The following is a 20,420-nucleotide window of genomic DNA, read 5'->3' as shown; positions in this document are numbered from 1 at the left end:
GGGGTTTGACTCGCACTCAAATACATCACGGCAGCGCTCTGATAAAAAACAATACCCCAAAGTCACCGAAACTGTCTGAATTTGTTTTTCGACCTACTATCGGTGCTTTAGTTTTTAGTCTTTTTAGATGGCGGATATAAAACCCATATTGTGCAATTATCTTTTTAGACAAGACATCGTTTTCAGTCACTGGTATACATCTAAGTTCTAACAGTTTTCCCCCGATTTGTTTACCTTTCTAAAAATATTTTCATGCGCAATGCATTGTTATTGAAGTGTTTCGTGGTATCTAGTTCAACCGAGGGTATCCAAATGTCGGGTTTCCGCGAAACTGTCAAATTCCACGAAAAAGAAACAAGCATTGTAAGTTTGTTGACAGGGAGTGGTCAGTGGTTTTAACAAGTATTTTTATGAAGATTTGCACACTCAGCGAGATCTTAGAAGTAACCAGTGTCCCAAAGGTTTGTTAAATGTTGTTTGATAGTAAATTTCGAAATAATCACACGATTGTTTATCATGTCTATTTTTAGAATCAAAACACATTTTCTATTACAGGTTATACATTAGTCAGAAAATGAATAAAATAATGATAAATGTTTAAAATTACGTGCTGTCGATTTTTGAGTAATGCTTTCATTAGTATTTATGTAGACATGTTTTATAATGTGTTGACCTACATGTGCTTTATTCGTAATTAATGATATGTTGACAAATTTTTAGCCACAATAATGCACGTTTAGGGAACTTTTTCAACATTTGGATATTTATTTTGTTCCCTAAACGCCACAAGTCAACTGAGCCATACCAATGTAAAATATATTCTTTAACTGTTACTCCACAATACTTAACACTTCACTGTTAAATTAAAAAACAAAAGTTACAATTTAAATATTTTAGCCAATACCTTTTAATTATTAAACTTAAGTGTTTTATGAAACACATATAATTAGTTTAATTCAGATCAACTTCTGTCAATAAAGCATCGCCATTTTGAAACCATCTAGCAGGTGTCCGTTATCTTTCTGCTCAATATACTTAGCGCTAGGATCTGTCATTCTTGGCTAGGAAAACAACAAGTGGGATATGGACGCGTAGAGTAGCCAAATAAAAAATCGTCAAATACTCTGAAGCGGCTGTTTATATGGACTGACAAATTTTCAATCTTAATGATCTCAGCCTCTTGTGAATAACCGAGGTTTTTCAACGAAATTGTTTTGAACTATTTTACACATATAAGCTAAACCAATTAGCGTAAACAATGAATCACCCAGTGCTCCAGCCATGATTTGAAAAGGGCAGAGTAGGGTGTTAGTCCATAAGGCACATTTGATGTCCATTTAATGAACCTTAACAGGGCATTTGCAAGGGCAAATGCTTAATTCTTATTGTGTATGTGTTGTATCTACTTTCAATAATAATAGTTTGTTTTATAAATATCTAAGCTCTTATCTTGCATTGGAGTGTCAAAATTATGTACACATTTATGATTTTGTATTAATTCATTTCTGAAAACTGACTCTGTCAAACAAAAGGGCACAGCGGGATGTAGTTAAAACACAGCAGGGTGCATGAAAAGGGCAGTGGGATGCCCCACCTTGCTATTTAGGCCTAGCTGGAGCACTGTCGCCCTATTAACTGCACAGTCATCAATGTCATATAAATCAATAAAAGTATACGACTGCTACCCATTGATATTGTTTGTTATTGAGATTAAATTATGTATGTTTGCTATATTGTGTTTTAGTTATTAAATAGTTTTTAACACCATTTAAAGTTTCTTCAATTATTAACAATGATATTTTATGCACAGTAATGTGTCACATAGATAATTATATGCAGAAACACTTATGTTTTGAATAATAAAAGACTTCACACACTCCGCTTAACAAAACACCCATCACAAGGTAAATTAATCAATACAATTGTCTACTGAATTATTCCTTTCTTACTAAAATGGTGTTTGCACACACATATTACACTATTGGACATTGTAGTTGCATTATTAGATAATAAAACTTTAAAAAAAACCTTAGTGGGTGTTTGTCTGCCTAGAAAAAAATGATGAGGAGGGATTATGTCCGCCTTGTAAAAATGATGGGAGGGATTATGTCTGCCTTGAAAATTTGATGGGGGGTGGATTATGTCCACCCAAACAAAAATGAGTGAGAGGGATTTTGTCAGGGGGTGGGGGGGATTTTGTCTGCCTCCCTAGTTGCATTAATTGCTAATTACAATAATATTGACAAACTGTGAAAAATATGTTGATGAAACAACCAACCATTATGTTCTATAAAATAAGGTAGACAAACTGGTAAGTTGACAAAACATTCAGCACCCCTGTCAACCCTTTAAATGGCCCAGCCTTAAAATGTATTGTTTATTCAAACCATATGGTAAATTCGCTATATAACTACTAGTCTAGAAAAAATTCACTTTATAATAGGCTTTATTAGCACTGGCTCTGACTGTCAAGATTTCGACTAAGTTTGCCCGCCAGCAAGAATTGGGAAATCATAGTGATGTTATTCATTCGAGCCATCCAAACTGTTTAGCATTTGCAAGTATTTTCAATTTAGGGTGCATTGTTCTACCTTCTCAAATTAGGTTGTTTTCTGATTTAAGGTTTCATATCAGGATGGGCTGACAAGAGCTCCAAGACAGGAGGCCCTTTTATGGTGTCCTACAATGTATTAGAAAAAAATAACAAATTAGCTGAACAGAAATAATCATCATGTCTGAGCAGTACAATTCCGTGGAAAACAAAGTTGAAAATTGGCACAGGTATCAGAACGATTTGATTCAGTCTTTGTCATCACCCGCCTCGAACAACCCACAAGTTTCGTCAGACAGTGACAAAATGGCTCAACATTCAAGAGGAGGTTGTGCAATTGAAAGGAATGGTTTTAACTGCAGGCTTGATTCAGTTGAGGATGAGGAGTTGTTTGGGCCACAAGCATCAGATAGCACCATAGATACTAACGATGTCTTTTCGCATACTGACCTGGATGAAACAAGGTCAGATAAAGACCAATGCAATATAAATTATAGCAACGTTGGAGCTCTTCCAAACTTTGACCTGCTGGATGAATCATCTGGGAAAAGCAGTGATGAAAATCCAGAATTTAATTTTGGATACCCGAAGTCACTTGAAACACCTGAGAAATTCAATTCGGGTTCATCAGGTAATGGTAGCATTGGCATTAATTCTGAGGACCTTAAGAGCATTTTGAGACATCCAAGTGGAAGGATGTATGAACGAAGCCAATCTGCAACAGATAAAAGAGACAGTTATAGAAATAGCAGAGAAAGAAAATATGCTGAAATAGATTCCCCACCAGATTTTGACGAAAATTTCCTAAAAAACCAGCCTATAGTAAGAAAGTCAAACAGCCTACCAGACCTTGTAACAACCAGCCAGCCTCAGTCATTGTCACCCAGAACTTGCCCAGACGTCGCTGAGATTCAGTTTCATTCTGAGGGGTGGAGGAGTGCTGGTAGTCGACAGAAACAACGGGAGGCCATAGAAGGACGTAGCTGGCCGTCTGCAACAAGCAGACCAAAGGGCATAGTACGTCACATCAGCATTGCAGAGACAACGGAAGAGCTGTTATATAACACTGAGGATGAGCCAAACATGGTTGGGAAAGAAGGAAGACAGCTAACCAGCAGGGACCGCACTGAGGAGGTTAAGCTACCTCTTAAGTCACCTTCTGTTGAACGGAGACAGGTCCTGGCCTCCAAGTCCAGTGGATACCATACAGGTTTGGTATTAATTGGCTTTGATACATTATGTCTTTCCAAACACCAAACATGCAGGACAGCTGCTTGATTTTCCTGTAGTTTCCATTGTTAAATGGATAAGACTACTGGAAATTACCGTAAGTCTGTACCAAATTGATTCTATATTAAGCATGAAGATTCAAAACCTTCTTGTAACCCGGCAGAAAAAAATACTTTCTCTTTGCAACAAATGTATTTGCAAATTTACAAAAATCAAAAAGAAAAACAATGTCATATAGTTTTCAGGTCCATATACAACTAGAAATTTCCACTTCTGTCAGTATTCTGTCATATATTTCTTGACTTTTATCATTGGTGTTCTAATCAACACGCTTTAGTAAATCATTTCTTTGTGGTTTACATTAAATGTTGTTAAATGTGTTTTCTTCCATTTTAAAGGCTGGAAACTTAATGATGAAACATAGAAACTTTGTGGCATGGCTTAAGTTTGTGAGCAGTTTTCTGTAGAAGGATCTTATAACCTATAGATACAAATCAATTTCTTTAAAGTGAAATCTATAGCATTATTATTACAGTGCTGATTTATGAATAGTAAAACATTGCATTGGGCATGTCGCAAAAACACCTATTTAGTTATTGTCTTAAAATATTTAAAAAAGTGTTGATTCATTTTTATTTTTATATGTGAATAAAGCTGTTTTTGCACTTCACTCAGGTTTAGTCTGGCTTGCTCTTTACCACGCCTTGTTATTATGACTTGACCAAGCAAAATAAATGTTCCTATTAATGAATTTTTGCACTTTAAGATAGAAGAGAGATTTAAATGATTTTTGAGTATTCATGAAAAAATAAATAAATAATATCATTTTGCAATTCAATATTATAAGTTACAGGGTAAGTAGGTGACCCGATATGGGATATACCGGCACAGGGTACCATATCACCCGTTATATTCCATATCGGGCCACCTACTAACCCTGTAACGTATATATCACATCGATGTTTACATGTTTAAATGTTTCATTTTTTCATTTGAATACAAAAATAGATGCCATTTTGGCACGGTATAAATTTGGTGACCCAATATGGAAAAATGGGGTCACCGCGTGACCAGTCCTGGACAAATGGCGTTGCGTTATTTATTTTGGAGGCGTGATATAGTACTACAACTTTCCAAATTTATTTAAGTGATCTCAAGTCAACATAGTTAAAACTTTCGTTGATTAATAAGTGATTTTGTGAAATCAACCAATAGATTACTGATTGGCAATTTCCAAATTAATTGTTGAGTCACTCGTCAACCTGTTTCTATTGGATTGTATGAAGTACATATATTGGATTGTATGAAGTACATATATTAGATTGATGGAGTACATATATTATATTGATGGAAGACAATTCTATTCGAGTGAACAAAGGTTACAATTCATACTATTGGTATTACCAACAATCATAATCATGGATGGTAGATGACAACTTAACATTGTTTTCTCCAGCGTGTATTTCCAATAAAATTCAATATATGTACAATGCAGCCAATTTTGCTTTTAGTTACTGTATTTGAGAGGTTCATTTTGTTCAACTTTATAAGTATAAAAATAAGGCACTTATCTTTTTAATTTAAAGAAAAATGATTGAAAAAAAATTCACATTGTTTCATAATGAACCCCTAATCTATTTTGCAGGCAGCGAGGGTAATGGTAGCCAAGAAAAGAATGATGATGCGTTCAGTAGAAGCACCTCACAGATTTCAAGCACAGTGTTCACATCACAAGAGAGTGAGGACAAAGGCAGGGAGCTGGAAATGGGCAAACAGCTTGAAGCCGGAAAGATTTGTTTCCAGCAGTATACTGAAAGCAGGGAACCAGAAGTAGGCGAACAGCTGGAAATTACAGTGGTTGATAACCAGCTTAAGAATGAACAATCGTTCGAAATTGATGTCAAAGCTGGAGTTCTTGCTGGCAATTTACCCCTCGTGTCAATGCAGTCTTTAAATGAATATGGGCCTAACGAGGAAACAAGTGAAATGACATACAGTTCAGAAATTTCGGGGGAAATATTGGACTCGATGAATAACAGTAGCTGGTTTGAGTCACAGAGTGAGAGTTTGTTTTGCTCCTATGATTCTGAAAAAACAACTAGTAATCATGGAAATAATAGTCCACATAGCAGCGGAAGTAGCACACTGACAGTTATTGATGCTGTTCGAGGTAAAGAAAGTCTCAAGAGTAAGGAACAATCTGTTAGAGAATACTTCCATCATGAAGAAAAAGCTATTTCAATGACAGAAAAGAACCTACCGTGCATGAGTTTTACACAAGAAGATCTCTATCCTCGAGGTGATGGCAAGATAGCCATGGAGAGTGATGGAAAGTCAACTGAATTAAAGAACTCTTCAGCCAATAGCAGAGTTGTAAACAATGAAGAATCAAGTTTAGACATTACTGGCATCTTTGAAGCTGGGGCTATTAGAAAGCAGACAAGCATGGTCGGGGGTAACATACCTTATCATATTTTTTCTCTTCAAGAAAGTTTTAGTATTACAGACAATGTAGAAAGACTAGCAGAAGAAGATGATAAGAAGATACAGAAGTTTAAACGAAAACAGAACCTGACCTCATCAGGAAGTATGGACACAATGCGTAGCTCTTCGTCCGACAGTCCCAGTATGGCTGGATCACCTATGAGCGCAGGGGCTCAAAATTACAAGGTACGTTGGGGTAGAGCATTTTATAATGTGCTTTCTGGTGGTTTATATAGATTTATCAGTGAATTAAAATAAATTAATATTTCACTCTTTCAAACAGTGAAAACATCAATTCAATATTTTTCACTGATCTGAAATTTAAGCCCGCTCTCGATTCTAAACGAAGCGTCAGCGTGGAAAGAGCTTGGAAACAATTTCAATTATGCATTTCCGAAATGATGTTAAGATCACATAAAAATTGGCGCACTTTTTTTTAAAAAGTTATGTTAAATGGCTTTAGATTCCAATTTTAGGTATATAATAAATAAATAATTGTTTCTGCGTATGATAGCAATATATTTCACCTTGTTAACAAGACATGTTGATTTCTATCAATCAGTTTGCTAATAATTTTTCAAATTGGTCATTCAGATACCTCAAATGATTTTTTTTTATATTTTCATTACTTAGTAATTGTTACATGAAATTGTGATTATTGAATTAGTGTTTATTATAATTATCAAGCCAGGTCACTGACACAAATTATTAGATATTTAAAATCAAAACTATCTTGATTTATGATGACTTACATTGACATGAATACGAAAAAGTTTCATGCATAACAGGAAGGTAAAAAACCCAGCAACGCACGTATTGTTAAAAAAGTAACTGTTGCTCTTTCTCCAAATTTCAATTGCTGTCTGATACAAAAGTACCAATGTACTGTACTACTTATTCAGCTGGCCACAGAAAATTACAAGATGAAGAATAGAGTGTCCCAGTTTGAGAATCTCCTCGCTGAAAAGAGTCCTAATGAACTCAGTCCCACAGATGTTGAACAGTTGTTGAACAGCTACAGATCACCATCTTTCTCTATACAAGGTAACCAGTCTGTACATTATTATTATTATTATTGTTATTTATATAATTTATATTATAAATATGTAACTCTTAGTTTGCCCATTATTTTGAACATTTTTTGTCTTGCATATAGAATACATCAACTGGATCACACATGTTAGTGTTTAAATGTTACATTGTTTGTTTTCTTCTTAACCTATAATGTATAATCTGTATTGCTCTTTTTGTTATCTTTTGGGGCAGAATATTTGTTAACATTTTAAAGTGAAAGTATTTTAAGCGATAGTATTTTAATAGTTTTTTATGAACATTGTATCTATATAGAATGACACTTTTTCAAATCCAGGTAGTGTTCGGGAAAGGCTCTCAGATCAAGAGGTGGTAAGAACATCTTTAGTTATTGAGCTTCATGGGTTTTAGATGAAGGGTACTTGTACAATTATAACACATTAGTCTTGTTATTTGAAAAACAAAATCACAGTTTCAGTGTTTTATGAATTTAATTAATTGACTTGCTCTCTTATTCTTCATGAATAACTAGAAAAGTAAATGTTTTATTTCATTCTTTATGTTATATCAGGTGTTTTCTGCGTCTGACCTTGAACGTGCCTCCCGGTGTGCGTCACACAAATGTCCAGATCCAACCTGCAAAAAGGTTGGCTTTCCATATTGTGACTTCAACACAGCTTTATGCCTTTATTCACTTTGGGAATTTCCATGTTTCACTTAACTAAAACTCGTAAATTTGTATGACAATGTTAAGATTAAAACCCTTACAGAAAACATAATGTTTCCATATTAAAACTTAGATAACTTGAAATAAACAGGATTAACAAGAAACTTACAAACGAGCCTGTTGTAAGCCCTGAAAGAATTTGTTTTTTTCTTTCAGCTGTTAGAGGTGAATGTGGCGCTACAGTCAGAGATACTCGACAGCCATTCCAGCTACCCGCTTGTGCGATTGTACTGCATGGGATTGTGGGAACATGCCCAGAAGTGTGACGACACCAAGTGCCTTGTGCAGTACTGTGCTGATGTCTTCACATCATGGTATCATTTTTATTAGCTGATTGCTCTTCTTAGAAAAAAATCAAGGTATTGTCATAGCCTTGGCATCAGTGCAGGCATCCATAACCCAAAACCAGTCAAGATACAGTGCAGTCATCCATAACCCAAAACCAGTCAAGATACCGTGTAGGGGGCCAAAACCCAAAACCAGTCAAGATACAGTGTAGACAGCCATAACCCAAAACCAGTCAAGATACAGTGTAAGCGGCCATAACCCAATAACAGTCAAGATACAGTGAAGGCGCCCATAACCCAAAACCAGTCAAGATACAGTGTAGGCGGCCATAACCCAAAACCAGTCAAGATACAGTACAGGCGCCCAAAACCAGTCAAGATACAGTGTAGGCGGCCATAACCCAAAACCAGTCAAGATACAGTTTAGACGGCCATAACCCAAAACCAGACAAGATACAGTGTAGGCTGCCATAACCCAAACCCAGACATGATACAGTGTAGTCGGCCATAACAAGAAACCAGTCAAGATACAGTGTAGGCGGCCATAACCCAAAACCAGTCAACCTACAGTGTAGGCGGCCATTACCCAAAACCAGTCAAGATACAGTGTAGTCGGCCATAACAAGAAACCAGTCAAGATACAGTGTAGGCGGCCATAACCCAAAACCAGTCAAGATACAGTGTAGGCTGCCATAACCCAAACCCAAACATGATACATTGTAGTGGGCCATAACAAGAAACCAGTCAAGATACAGTGTAGGCTGCCATAACCCAAACCCAAACATAATACATTGTAGTCGGCCATAACAAGAAACCAGTCAAGATACAGTGTAGGCGGCCATAACCCAAAACCAGTCAAGATAGAGTGCAGGCGTCCATAACCCAAAACCAGTCGAGATACAGTGTAGGCGGCCATAACCCAAAACCAGTCAAGATACAGTGCAGGCGTCCATAACCCAAAACCAGTCGAGATACAGTGTAGGGGGCCATAACCCAAAACCAGACGAGATACAGTGTAGGCAGCCATAACCCAAAACCAGTCGAGATACAGTGTAGTCTGCCATAACAAAAAAACAGTCGAGATACAGTGTAGGCGGCCATTACCCAAAACCAGTCAAGATACAGTGTAGTCGGCCATAACAAGAAACCAGTCAAGATACAGTGCAGGCAGCCATAACCCAAAACCAGTCAAGATACAGTGTAGTCGGCCATAACAAGAAACCAGTCGAGATACAGTTTAGGCGGCCATAACCCAAAACCAGGTCACGTACCATTCTGTACAAATCACGTTCAAAATCCATACTATTCATACAAATAATATTTAGATGAGTACACCGAACGATATCATACTTATTTATTCATGTTTTTAAATTGATTGAAACATGAAACCATAACAGACATATTTATTACATTATAAGATGCAATATGCAATGTGGAAACATAGCACATAAATTCAATCATACACATTAGAATCATAGCGATTCAAATTCAAGTACAGGCACTTATTGGTTGTCTTGTCAAAAACATAGAGATTTATACTGGCATGTACATATGTCATTTTAAGACAGCCTGCAATTACAGTGGCGAGACATATGCACAGACTGTTAAGCCAGATTTCCTTTCATCATACAACATCAAACAAGCATAGCTAATTGTTCAGCTCTTCTTACGGGGTCATATTTATACTAGAACGCAAAAATCACTTCCAGCCAGGACAAGAGTTGATAAAGGCGAAACCGAGCGACCTAATTTAATATAAACATATAGTCAACAAAAATATGTTTATTGTACATAAATGGAGAAAATGACAAATTGAGCCATGCAAAGTTGAGCCAATGAGATTCCACTGTATTTTATTATAAATAATTAAAACATTATAAAAAACAACCTTTTTGATCAACTCCTTTTCCAGGTCTTTTTGAAATGTATCAGAAAAAAAGTCAAATTTTTATGTTTAAAATTATATTGCGTTACTTTTTAGTCAGTACTTTTATAGTATATTGTAATGGCATTTTTTATTTATTATCCCGTTAAGATGCTTTGCAAGAAAAGCCGATTGATTTTAGTTGAATTCTCAACAGGAGTGTCTATTTCTGTCACTAGGAAACTGTCTGCATGTGGTGAGGATGATCTGACCAGCCAGATTGTGTTTAGAATCCAGGCACAGATGAACATACCTAAGACTGGCATGTTCTTGCAAGATGAATTCAAATTCCACAAGGTAAAACATTTTGTCAAGGCCTTCGCAAAGCCATTTCAGCTCTTCAAATTTGAGATCTTGATAACCAGGGCACTAAGAATCCAAAGCGCATTTATAAGCATGTCTTGCGGGTCTTGTTTATTTTCTGTCTGTTTACCTCTGATTTCATGAATTAGTTCATCATTGTTTAATTCATGGTTAATGTAAAATATTGCCTGATTATTAAATCATGTGCAAATAACATAACTGCAAATAACGTGTGTATACACTAGTATGATGATGTTACTGCACACATGATTTGGGGTGGCGTATTCCTGCACAAGCAAATTGTTACTTTTTTTGCGTAAGTAAAATTTGGATTAAAATATTACTTTGCCGTAATCAAAATTTCTGGTAAATGTAACTCTCTGATAATACAGAACATGTTTACTAATTTTGTGAGAGTGGGCTCCGCAATGTCAAGTATATGTTGTCATGTTGTTAGTAAAACATGCAAGCCAAATAGATAACAATTAAATCTAACTATACAAATATTGAATACAATTTAATCCCCTACATTCAACATCATTGGATGTGCTGGCAATGTTCTTCTTGTTGTGTAATATACATTTATTTAAATATATTACGTTACTGTTGGAGAAAAACCTTAAAAAAACAAAAGAACAAAAACAAATGCATTTTGTTGAATGTCAACATTCTCGAAATTTCTTATTTAATGCTTAACAGACTTAAGTAGCTTATTTGGCTTAGCAATATTTCTTACTTAAACCTGATTTTGATAAATAAAACTTGGTTTTTCGTGGTTATCAGACAGATAATTTCAATAAACAGACAAAACATGTCCAAAAAAGTAAATATTTTACAAAAAGAAGAACAAACATATGGAGCTTAGCTTCATTGTGTTATGTTGTGTGAATTAAAATCATGATTTCATCTCATGTAGCTGGCAAACCAGTCGTTCCCAGATGAGCCCCGGGCCTATTTGACCCACACACCCCTGTACAGCCTGGGCAAATTTGGTACAGCTATGGTGTGCATGGACAACCATAACGGCCGCCTCTGTGTCCTAAAAACTGTGAGTGGATCTGAGAACCTGTATAGTCAGTACTGTGGATTCATTCATTGTCACTGTGGTATCATTTATGCTTATTTTGCACTGTTCAATAAAACAACCAAACATTTTCAATTCATTTTTTAATCGCCCATTTTAAGCATGAGTCGCCCAAGTATTAGCCTCACTTGAAGATTCTTTATTCTTACAGTTTGCTTCACTGGATTACCACCACCACATGTCCCTGTTTACGAGATTACAGCGCATTACACACAAGCACATTGTAGACCAGCTCTGGCTGTTGGAGTATAATGACCAGGTCCAGGTCTGCTCACCTGTTTTGCCAGGTAAGTCATTGTGGTGATAGATTTTGAATAGATTGTATTGTCTTGAATATTGTCTGTCAATTTGATTAAGGGGACTTTGTGCTCACAGTAACATTACAATATTTTATAACAAGTTATGAAACTTATGCTTAAATATTATCACATTTATGGCCCTTTGTATACTCAATTTTTTTTTTTCATGGTTTTGTTAAAATCGTTCAACATATTGAGTTCAATCTTTCCATTTTTGCTTAGTGTAATATTAAGCTTTTTATTACAGGTTATGTAATTCATGCTTAAATATCTAAGCCATATTTATGGCCCTTGCCATTATTGCTACAAAATGCTCAGAAATTTTGACTTGTAAAAAAGACTGTTTTTACAGACCATCACTAGGGGCATAGGCGTAAGCACGGTGCTCTGCACAGGCAATACTGCTTTATGCAGCATCTTCCATTAAAAATATTAAGTTCGATGAACAGAAAAAGCTAAGAATGGTAACCCATACCAACCATGTCTTAGGTTTGTGGTCATCAAGCCGGACAAGTGAGTTTCCTAAGGTTTCTACAGATTTCACCACAACACAAGACCACACTCATGCCAACTCAAGTGATAACCTAATATAATGTAGTAACAATTTGTTTGACAATCATAGTAAAATAATAATCATGGTTAAATTAACATTGCATAGTCATTTGAACCATAGCCCCAGAGAGCAAACTGCCTATGCAACTTCCCCAAGTAAAGACCACATTAGATTCCTTATTATAGGAGGCAGTTTAAGGGATTACCTGGACAACCAGACGGGAGGGTTGCCATGGGAACAGGCCATATTCTATCTCAACCAGGCCATAGATGCTGTCCTGTATCTACATACAAAAGGAGTTGTCTACCTTAACTGGCAAAGTAAGGTTGTTTTTAATCTTTATGTTCTATTTTTATGTTTATTTCTTTTGAAAAAATCTCACATTGAATTGCAAAAAGTACTTTTCCCGGCATCGGTTTTTAGTATGTTAAAGAAGTTGTTTTGTTGGCAAAATGTACTCAAATTGACAAACTATAGAATATTGATTGAAATCATTATATTGATAAGAAGTACTGTATTCATGACTTCACATTGACATATTCATTTAAAGCTTATGGCTGTTCAAAGAATATGGAGAGCTCTTCTACTCACTCTGGTGTCGTAGTTTTGGTCATGCAACTTACTATCAAGAGTATATCTATTTAACCACTTGATGTATAGGGTCGATACTGAATTCAGGGCTCTTACTACAGTAGAACACCACTATTTCGAACACCGATAAACTGAATTAATCGGTATTTCAAACTTTTTTTCGGTCCTGATTCTTTTCCTTCTTTATTCAACGTAAAAATTAATGTTTAAACCGAACTTCACTATTTCGAATAAATCGATTTTTTCGAACTAAATATTCGGTCCCGAATACGTTTTTCACGTGTATTTATCAATCTTTATTTCGAATTCGAAACTGTGCACAAAAAATAGTTGATGTAATTTTCGAATCCGCTAGCAGACGACCCATGCTCCTCGCTTTGTTGTGTTTTCACACTTACGTTGACATCGGCGTGACAGACCAATTAACGTTATAATAAGGTGCAATTATCATGGTTTAAGGAATGCCTTGGGTTAATTGGCACGTGTATGGAGCAAACAACGGTATCGAATACATAGAGTGATTAATGTTGAGTGATATTATTTGTATATAAGTGATTAATGTTACAAGTATTTTGTGACGCAGGTAGAGTAGAATTCGGATTTCGGAGACAATCGTTGGTGGAACTTCGGATTATTTCTCATAATGTTTATTTCAAATAATCGTTATTTCCAAGTATTTAGCTGGGTCCCGACGACTTTGAAATAGCGGTTTTCTACTGTAATATAAACAGGTAAAACAACTCCATGTAGAAATTATGGCCTTCGTTTGTTAAAGACACTTGAGTTTAAGTCCTTGAGCATGTCCACATCTCACCAACCACTAAAAGTGTTTCTGAGAAATGTAAACTAACTTCATACATTGGTTTCCACCCAATAACTTTAGTTAGGATTTATGGTCCATAAGATACCTATGCACCAAGTTTCATCACTATCCATTGGTATCTTATATGAAGAGCTTGCTTGGGATTATTTCTGAGGTGGATAGGGTCAAGGTCAAGGTCATTGTTACTAAAAATAGAAGACAAAACCTAAACTAGTCCCAAATAATTATGTATTTCTGTTTTATGCGGAATAGGCAAATATGTGTTTTTAATTACAATAGTATGAGAATGTAACTTCTATATTCCAGCCAAGAATGTCCTGTTTGTTGACAGTCGGTGTTACAACTTGAAGTTAGGCAACTTTGGCCTGTCCTGCCCCCTCAACTGTGAGATGGACCTGGGGGCAATCAAGGAATGTCTGCCTCCGTACCTGTGCCCTCCTGAGGTTTGTATTAGTGGATTTCTAAGGATTGAATATTTTAGTAATGCAGTTCTTCTGTATAAGAAAACATTTTTGACTTCACAATATCCATATACAAAAAGGATTTGTTTGTCACATTCTTGTCCAGAGAATAACTTCAAAACTATTGATGGGATTGAAATCAAACTTGGTATATGGATAGATGACAATAAGAGATAGTTCAGTGCTTAAGAACCATAATCCTATAATATCATAAGTATAATTATATCTTCCGATTACTTTTGTTTCATTATTGGGCCATATCTTGGAAAGTATTAAATGCATTTAAATGAAACTTAAAAATTAATATAGATAAATGACAATGAGAGGAATTGCAATGCACAAGAACTACAATCCTGCCCTGCATTTCTTATTCTTCTCATATACATAAGCCCTTGTTGGTTTGTCCGTCTGAAAGTCCTTCCTTAAATATCTTGTGAATTTGTGTCGCTCAAAACTAAAAAAAAAATTCACCTTGAGTCAAGAAACCTTAGGGAATGTTTCGATGATAAAGTTTTGCATTTGGGGTTTCGTTTCCTTGTACATTTAGTAAATTTCAAAATGGGTGCTAATCTTGGTCATATCTTGAAAAGTTTTAAGATTAAAATGAAACTTGAAATATAGATAGATGGCAATAACAGGAAGTAAAATACCTAAGAATAATAATCCTACCCTGCTTCTTTTTCAAGTTATCTCCTCTTTACCTGGTATTTGACCATAATGGGTGATTGTTTTGGCCATATCATGATACCAAAGTCTGTTCTAACATTGTCTATAATTTCTTCTTGTGGTTGTTCACATGTTTCGAGATCTTTTTGAACATATGTTAAACAAAAGCCATAACTCTGTCGATTGTTGTGCCATGCCTTGTGAAGGACTGAGATAAATGAACAAGTGTTGGCATCTTCAGGTCTTGCTGTTGGTTGTAAATAAACATTTTGTTGGAGAAACAAAGCTTCTCTCTTATTTCTAAACCTCCTAAATCTTCCTAATGTTTCCAGCTGATAAAGAGCAACACAGTAGACTTTGTGTGTGACAGTTGGGGGGCAGGCTGCTTGCTGTTGGAAATGCTCACTGGTACCCCTCCGCTGTATGCATTCCGACATGAGAGCCGGGATACAGTGCATAAAAAAGTGTGTACTGGTACCCTGCATGTGCCGGAAATGTTAAATGATATACAGGCAGTGGCGATAACTGAGCTGTTAAAGGTAAGATTCACCAAAGTAATGTGTGTTAGGTAATTTAAAATGCATTCATATTTGTTTTCTTTAAAAGATACTGGTAAATTCTAGTTCTGATTATGTTTGAAGTAATATAAAATATTTAAAAAAATGATGGTGGCAGACAAAAGTTAAAATATAACCAGAATGTATTCTTGATAAGGTCAAAAATGGCAGATGCACATTAATGCATCGAAATATATATGACACATGTTGTTGGTTGGTAAAAACTTTTATTAAGCATTACTAAAACATAATATAAAAAATTCTATAAAAATGTTTATGTGTAGGCAAATAAATGATTGAGAAGAACGAAATGAACTCTATAAATATAATATTATTCTTCTCAATTCCTATAATTTTTTCATTTGCTATATATTCACATGTTTTATAACAAATATGACAAAATGGTACGATGAATGGATATGATAATGAACTCTCGATACAAAAACAAATATCCTGTCCTGAGGAGTTTGTCATAAGCAGAGTTTATAGTATTCTTAGAGTACTGGCAGACTTGGCAACTGGCACATTTAACTATTTGATTATGTATTTGCAGCCGAACCCGTCAGAGAGAGGAAAGCTTGATTTGATAGCAGAATATCTGCGGAACACAGTGGAGTGTTAGCAAGATAAGGGCAAGATGATGTCTGCACTTGATGTTGTACTAATATCACTGAAGACCTCTGTGTTTACCATTCATATTGTTAACAATGATATAATAAATTGATTTTTACAGTGATGATGAGGTGTGTATGCCATTTATTGCTCATAGAAATTGATAATCACAGAGACAAGTAGAGGTGAAATCACACTTTGTTGTTCATAAAATGGGGAAGGGATATACATAGATATTTTCAGTGTGTAAGTTTTTATTGTATGCTTTTGGTACTAATCTTCCTAACAACAGTTTTGCATCATATGTTTTGTAAAATAATTATGCTTAAAAAACACTATGCATAGGAACATACATCAGGGAAGATAATTCTTCTTTTGGTCAGTTATTTTATTAAGGAATGAATTGCGGGGTTGATGTCATTATCGGGGTATGAACGCCATTGGGCTGGTCTAAGTGTGTGGAGTCCGAAGGACTCCACGTGTACTTTGACCAGCCCAATTGCGTTCATATCCCCGATAATGACATCAACCCCGCAATTCATTCCTTATATTTACACCAATGGTTCATTATTTTATTCAAGAAACTTTAAAAAAATACTTCATTTCATTTCAGATTACCTTTCAGTATTCCTTTCTTACCCATTCTGTAAATAGGACGACTCGACTGTTACCGGAAACATTTTTTTAAATGACAACACAATAAAGCGGGAAAAGATCAACCACTTGAAATCACTTTTAAACATAAAATTAAAACACTTTTGGCAACAAAAGGTTTAAAATTTAATAACTTAGCACTTTCTAAAATGTTGATTTATATTTTACGGGACCTGCTGACACAATATAAACAATAACAAGATCAATAGTTTTCATGTATATTGTTATGCGATGAATTGCGATCCGAACATATCTGAAGATGTTGCGTTCATAGATTGATGAACGCAATTGCCGAAAGGCAGTTCATTTAAGGAATGGAAGTTGAGGTGTAAATATTAGTGTACAAAGGGGATGACGTCATGTGTTGTTACACTTTCATGGTTGTTTACCATACTTTTTTTCTGGTGATTATTACATTCTTTGGTTTAGTACATGACAGCCTTTTGGCTAATAAGTAGCTTTGGAACAAATTAATACTCTGGTGTGTCATATTGTTGAAATATATATACATTTACAAAGCTGCAAATCATTTTCATGTATTCAGTGTAAAGAATTGCTTCATTATGAGTGACTGAAACAAGACTGAACAAAATTAGACATGAATGTTGCACTCTGTGACCAACTGCATAACACTTGTTAATGTTTTCGGTTAAAGTTAGTCAAGGTTAGCCAGAATGTTTATTGAGTGATCAAAATAACCATTTTATTACAAATATTGGCTTATTTGGACATCTTATCTCAAAGTTTTGTAAAAATGGCATGTATATATTGCATGTAATGATGTATATATTGTATTGAAAAGTAACTATTCAGTAGTCTGTATATTATTTGAAGCAATGTATTACACATTACCCAGCACGATTTGTATCAAATGGTTTGCAGGGAACGTTCAGAGTTTTATTACATATTGTTTGTTTTGTTGCAATCTTAATTACTGCAGTAATGAAAACAAACAGAATAATTTCTGTGATATCTTGGTGACTGTTAAGGATACATATAATATTACAAGAAAGCAATAATTTCATAGGTTGAAAATAAATTATGTTCTGTAACATTTTGTTACACCATAGCAAATTGTTTTTATGTTTAGCATAAGCCTTTAGTATGGAAACCTATCTAGTTATCCTGAAAAACTCATCCCCCTTCCCCGCCCTAAAAAACAACAACCTGAATACTATATGAGTGACATGCTTTGTCAAATAATGACACCAGAGCTTTCTTAGTCCATTCACAATTGTTAGATATATTTCCACTGCTAAATGAGTTCAAATTACACTTGTTTTAAGTGTGTTGATCATGGGAGTCACATAGAAGGCATCACGTTTTGATATAAAATGCCAAGAATACTAGTACAAAGCATGAAGCATGCTGTTTACACTAGTGTTCTGTAGTCGGAATTATAGTAAAAGGACATAAAAAATATTTGACAAGATCTTTGATCATTTAAAATGTTTTAAAAAAATATTGTCGGGAGGTCAAAAACCTATCCATCCGCGAATGCTAAACATAGAAATGATTTGATATGGCCCTGTTTTGATGCACATTTTTTGTAAATCAGTGCTTTCATTCTATTCAAACCACCCTCCATTCCATGGCATACTGAATCAAAGTGATACTAAATGTTGTAACACTGTTTTACACAAAGTACATGATTGTCCACATTTGTATGTACAAAACCATATATATGATAGAAATAGGGACTTGCTCAAAGATTTTATGTTGGCAAAAGTTTTATCAGTTTTTGTTCAAATGGAGTTAGGTTGAATCCATCTGTTTTTCTATTTTCATTGTTGTTACTTCAGCTTTCAGGAAAAAGTAGAGCATTTTCTGTCACATCTCTAAATAATTATTAATAGAGCTCTTATTTGAATGTCTGATGATGCTGTATTGTATAGCAGTTAGTGTACATTTCAAAAGAAAGTAAGAAAATCAAAGTCTGACCCTATCAAATGAGAACCTTTAGTTTCAGGTTTGTTTCCCTTTTATGACAATCTTAAACATACTGTAGATTTGTTTAAGTCATATAGTCATTGTAAAAATATCATGTCATCATATATTAGCATTGATTTGTTATGTTATATAAATAGTAAATAGTGTTTGTTTTTGATATTATTTCTTGATCTTTTAAATTTAGCAGCAATGCGAGTTTCTGGGTCTTGGACAAAAAATTCTCATAGACATTTAAATGATATTTTTATGTTTAATAGTTTTTTCATAAATCAATTTTGTAAAATTAAAGTTATTATCATTACATTAAGATGAATGATAGGCAGACGAAAAACTGAATGCATGTTTTTGCATCATGAACACGACGTTGTAGCAGCAAGTAGACTACTATTAGCATGTCTTGATATCATATCCAGTTTTACGTTGTTTCCTTTCATGATTTCTTTCTGTAATAAATGTCTTTTTATAATCTCCAAAATGAGAGATTCGTCGAAAATTTTATGAAATGCCAACTGCTTTTATATGTTGGTTTGAATATTTAAGAATAATGGTGCCATTAAATGAGCACCTAATACATAATAATTGAATGTGTTTCCATAGCAACTAGTCATTTTAGGGCACCATTATTCTTACATTTTCAAACCAACATTTAAAAGCAGAATGTGTTTCCATTGCAACAAAGAAGATAAAGAAATGGATTTAAATGACTAGAATACTATTTTATTCGTAAAACAAATGCTTCTTTCATTTTTCAATTTTTCTTAGTTAATGTATCTAAAAACTAACAGATTTTTGAAGACCCAAAATTCCCATGGGTAGTCTGTAACAAAACAAGAGGTTTTATTTTTGTCTTCTGTTATTAGTGCTATGCTTTTTGACTTGTTGTAAAGTTATTATTTCTGTTATTCTACTTATAACATTTCCATTCTACAAACTGTGATAAGCATTTTACCACATTTTTAAACAAACTCTTAACAAATATTTTTAAAAACTGTATACACTAGTGAATATGTATACACTAGTGAATATGTATACACTAGTGAATATGTATACACTAGTGAATATGATTCTTGTATCGCTATTGGCAATTATTTTACCAGTTCATATGACTCTTTTACTGTACATATTATTGTATTACTGGTAGATACTATTACTTGACCAGTACATACATTTATTTTACCATCACACATGAATATTCATTGGTGCATTCTTCTAGAACCACCTACATTTACATGTGTAAAGCAGATTAAGTAAGAAGGGCCAGTGAAAAAGGTCTAGTTCTCAGTTCATTATATAGTATTGAACATTTATTTGTATTTGCTCACTTTAAAGATGTAGCTATTCATATGCAATTCATGTTTCACAATTGTATGCGGACAGTATATATCATCAATTGTGATAGTTAGTTTCACAGAGTTTTCATGTTTAATAGTTAGTTGAGATGTTTGTGTGTATTAAGGTAGCCAACCAGTGCCCTGTTTCAATAGAGCATAAATTGACCGAAAACCTGTTTTTGGGCTGAACTGTGTGTTCAATAAAAATATCATAAGGACATTTGTGGCAGAGATTCTGCCCGTAACTTTACCGGCGAACCTCAGCAATCTTAAGCAACATAAGGTTTACGACGAAGATATC

General features: G+C 34.6%; 1 protein-coding gene across 2 annotated transcripts; it reads left to right on the top strand.

Moving 5' to 3' along the window:
• Positions 1-299: 299 nt before the first annotated feature.
• LOC128237342 (uncharacterized) lies at positions 300-16,639 on the top strand. 2 transcript variants are annotated; one of them, XM_052952762.1, is made up of 14 exons: positions 300-363; positions 2,623-3,761; positions 5,427-6,451; positions 7,168-7,309; positions 7,635-7,669; positions 7,869-7,943; positions 8,181-8,338; positions 10,415-10,532; positions 11,455-11,586; positions 11,774-11,909; positions 12,660-12,794; positions 14,195-14,331; positions 15,348-15,554; positions 16,126-16,639. In XM_052952762.1, exons 2-14 carry the CDS (start codon positions 2,732-2,734, stop codon positions 16,192-16,194), a joined length of 3,399 nt encoding a protein of 1,132 aa, XP_052808722.1. In that variant the 5' UTR covers positions 300-363; positions 2,623-2,731; the 3' UTR covers positions 16,195-16,639. The 2 variants fall into 2 exon arrangements, with proteins under 2 accessions (XP_052808722.1, XP_052808721.1); XM_052952761.1 differs by having other exon boundaries at positions 313-461.
• Positions 16,640-20,420: the final 3,781 nt, after the last annotated feature.

Source organism: Mya arenaria, chromosome 6, assembly GCF_026914265.1.
Source record: "Mya arenaria isolate MELC-2E11 chromosome 6, ASM2691426v1".
NCBI classification, from domain to species: domain Eukaryota; kingdom Metazoa; phylum Mollusca; class Bivalvia; order Myida; family Myidae; genus Mya; species Mya arenaria.
The sequence above is the reverse complement of the archived record's forward strand: the minus strand, read 5'-3'. Positions and strand labels throughout refer to the sequence as shown.

Excerpts from the sequence above, each read along its gene's own strand:
- LOC128237342 (XM_052952762.1), top strand. The coding sequence starts at position 2,732 with ATGTCTGAGCAGTACAATTCCGTGGAAAACAAAGTTGAAAATTGGCAC. Across the intron at positions 7,310-7,634 it reads ACCATCTTTCTCTATACAAG|GTAGTGTTCGGGAAAGGCTC; the intron begins GTAACCAGTCTG and ends TTTCAAATCCAG. Across the intron at positions 11,587-11,773 it reads GCCTCTGTGTCCTAAAAACT|TTTGCTTCACTGGATTACCA; the intron begins GTGAGTGGATCT and ends TTATTCTTACAG.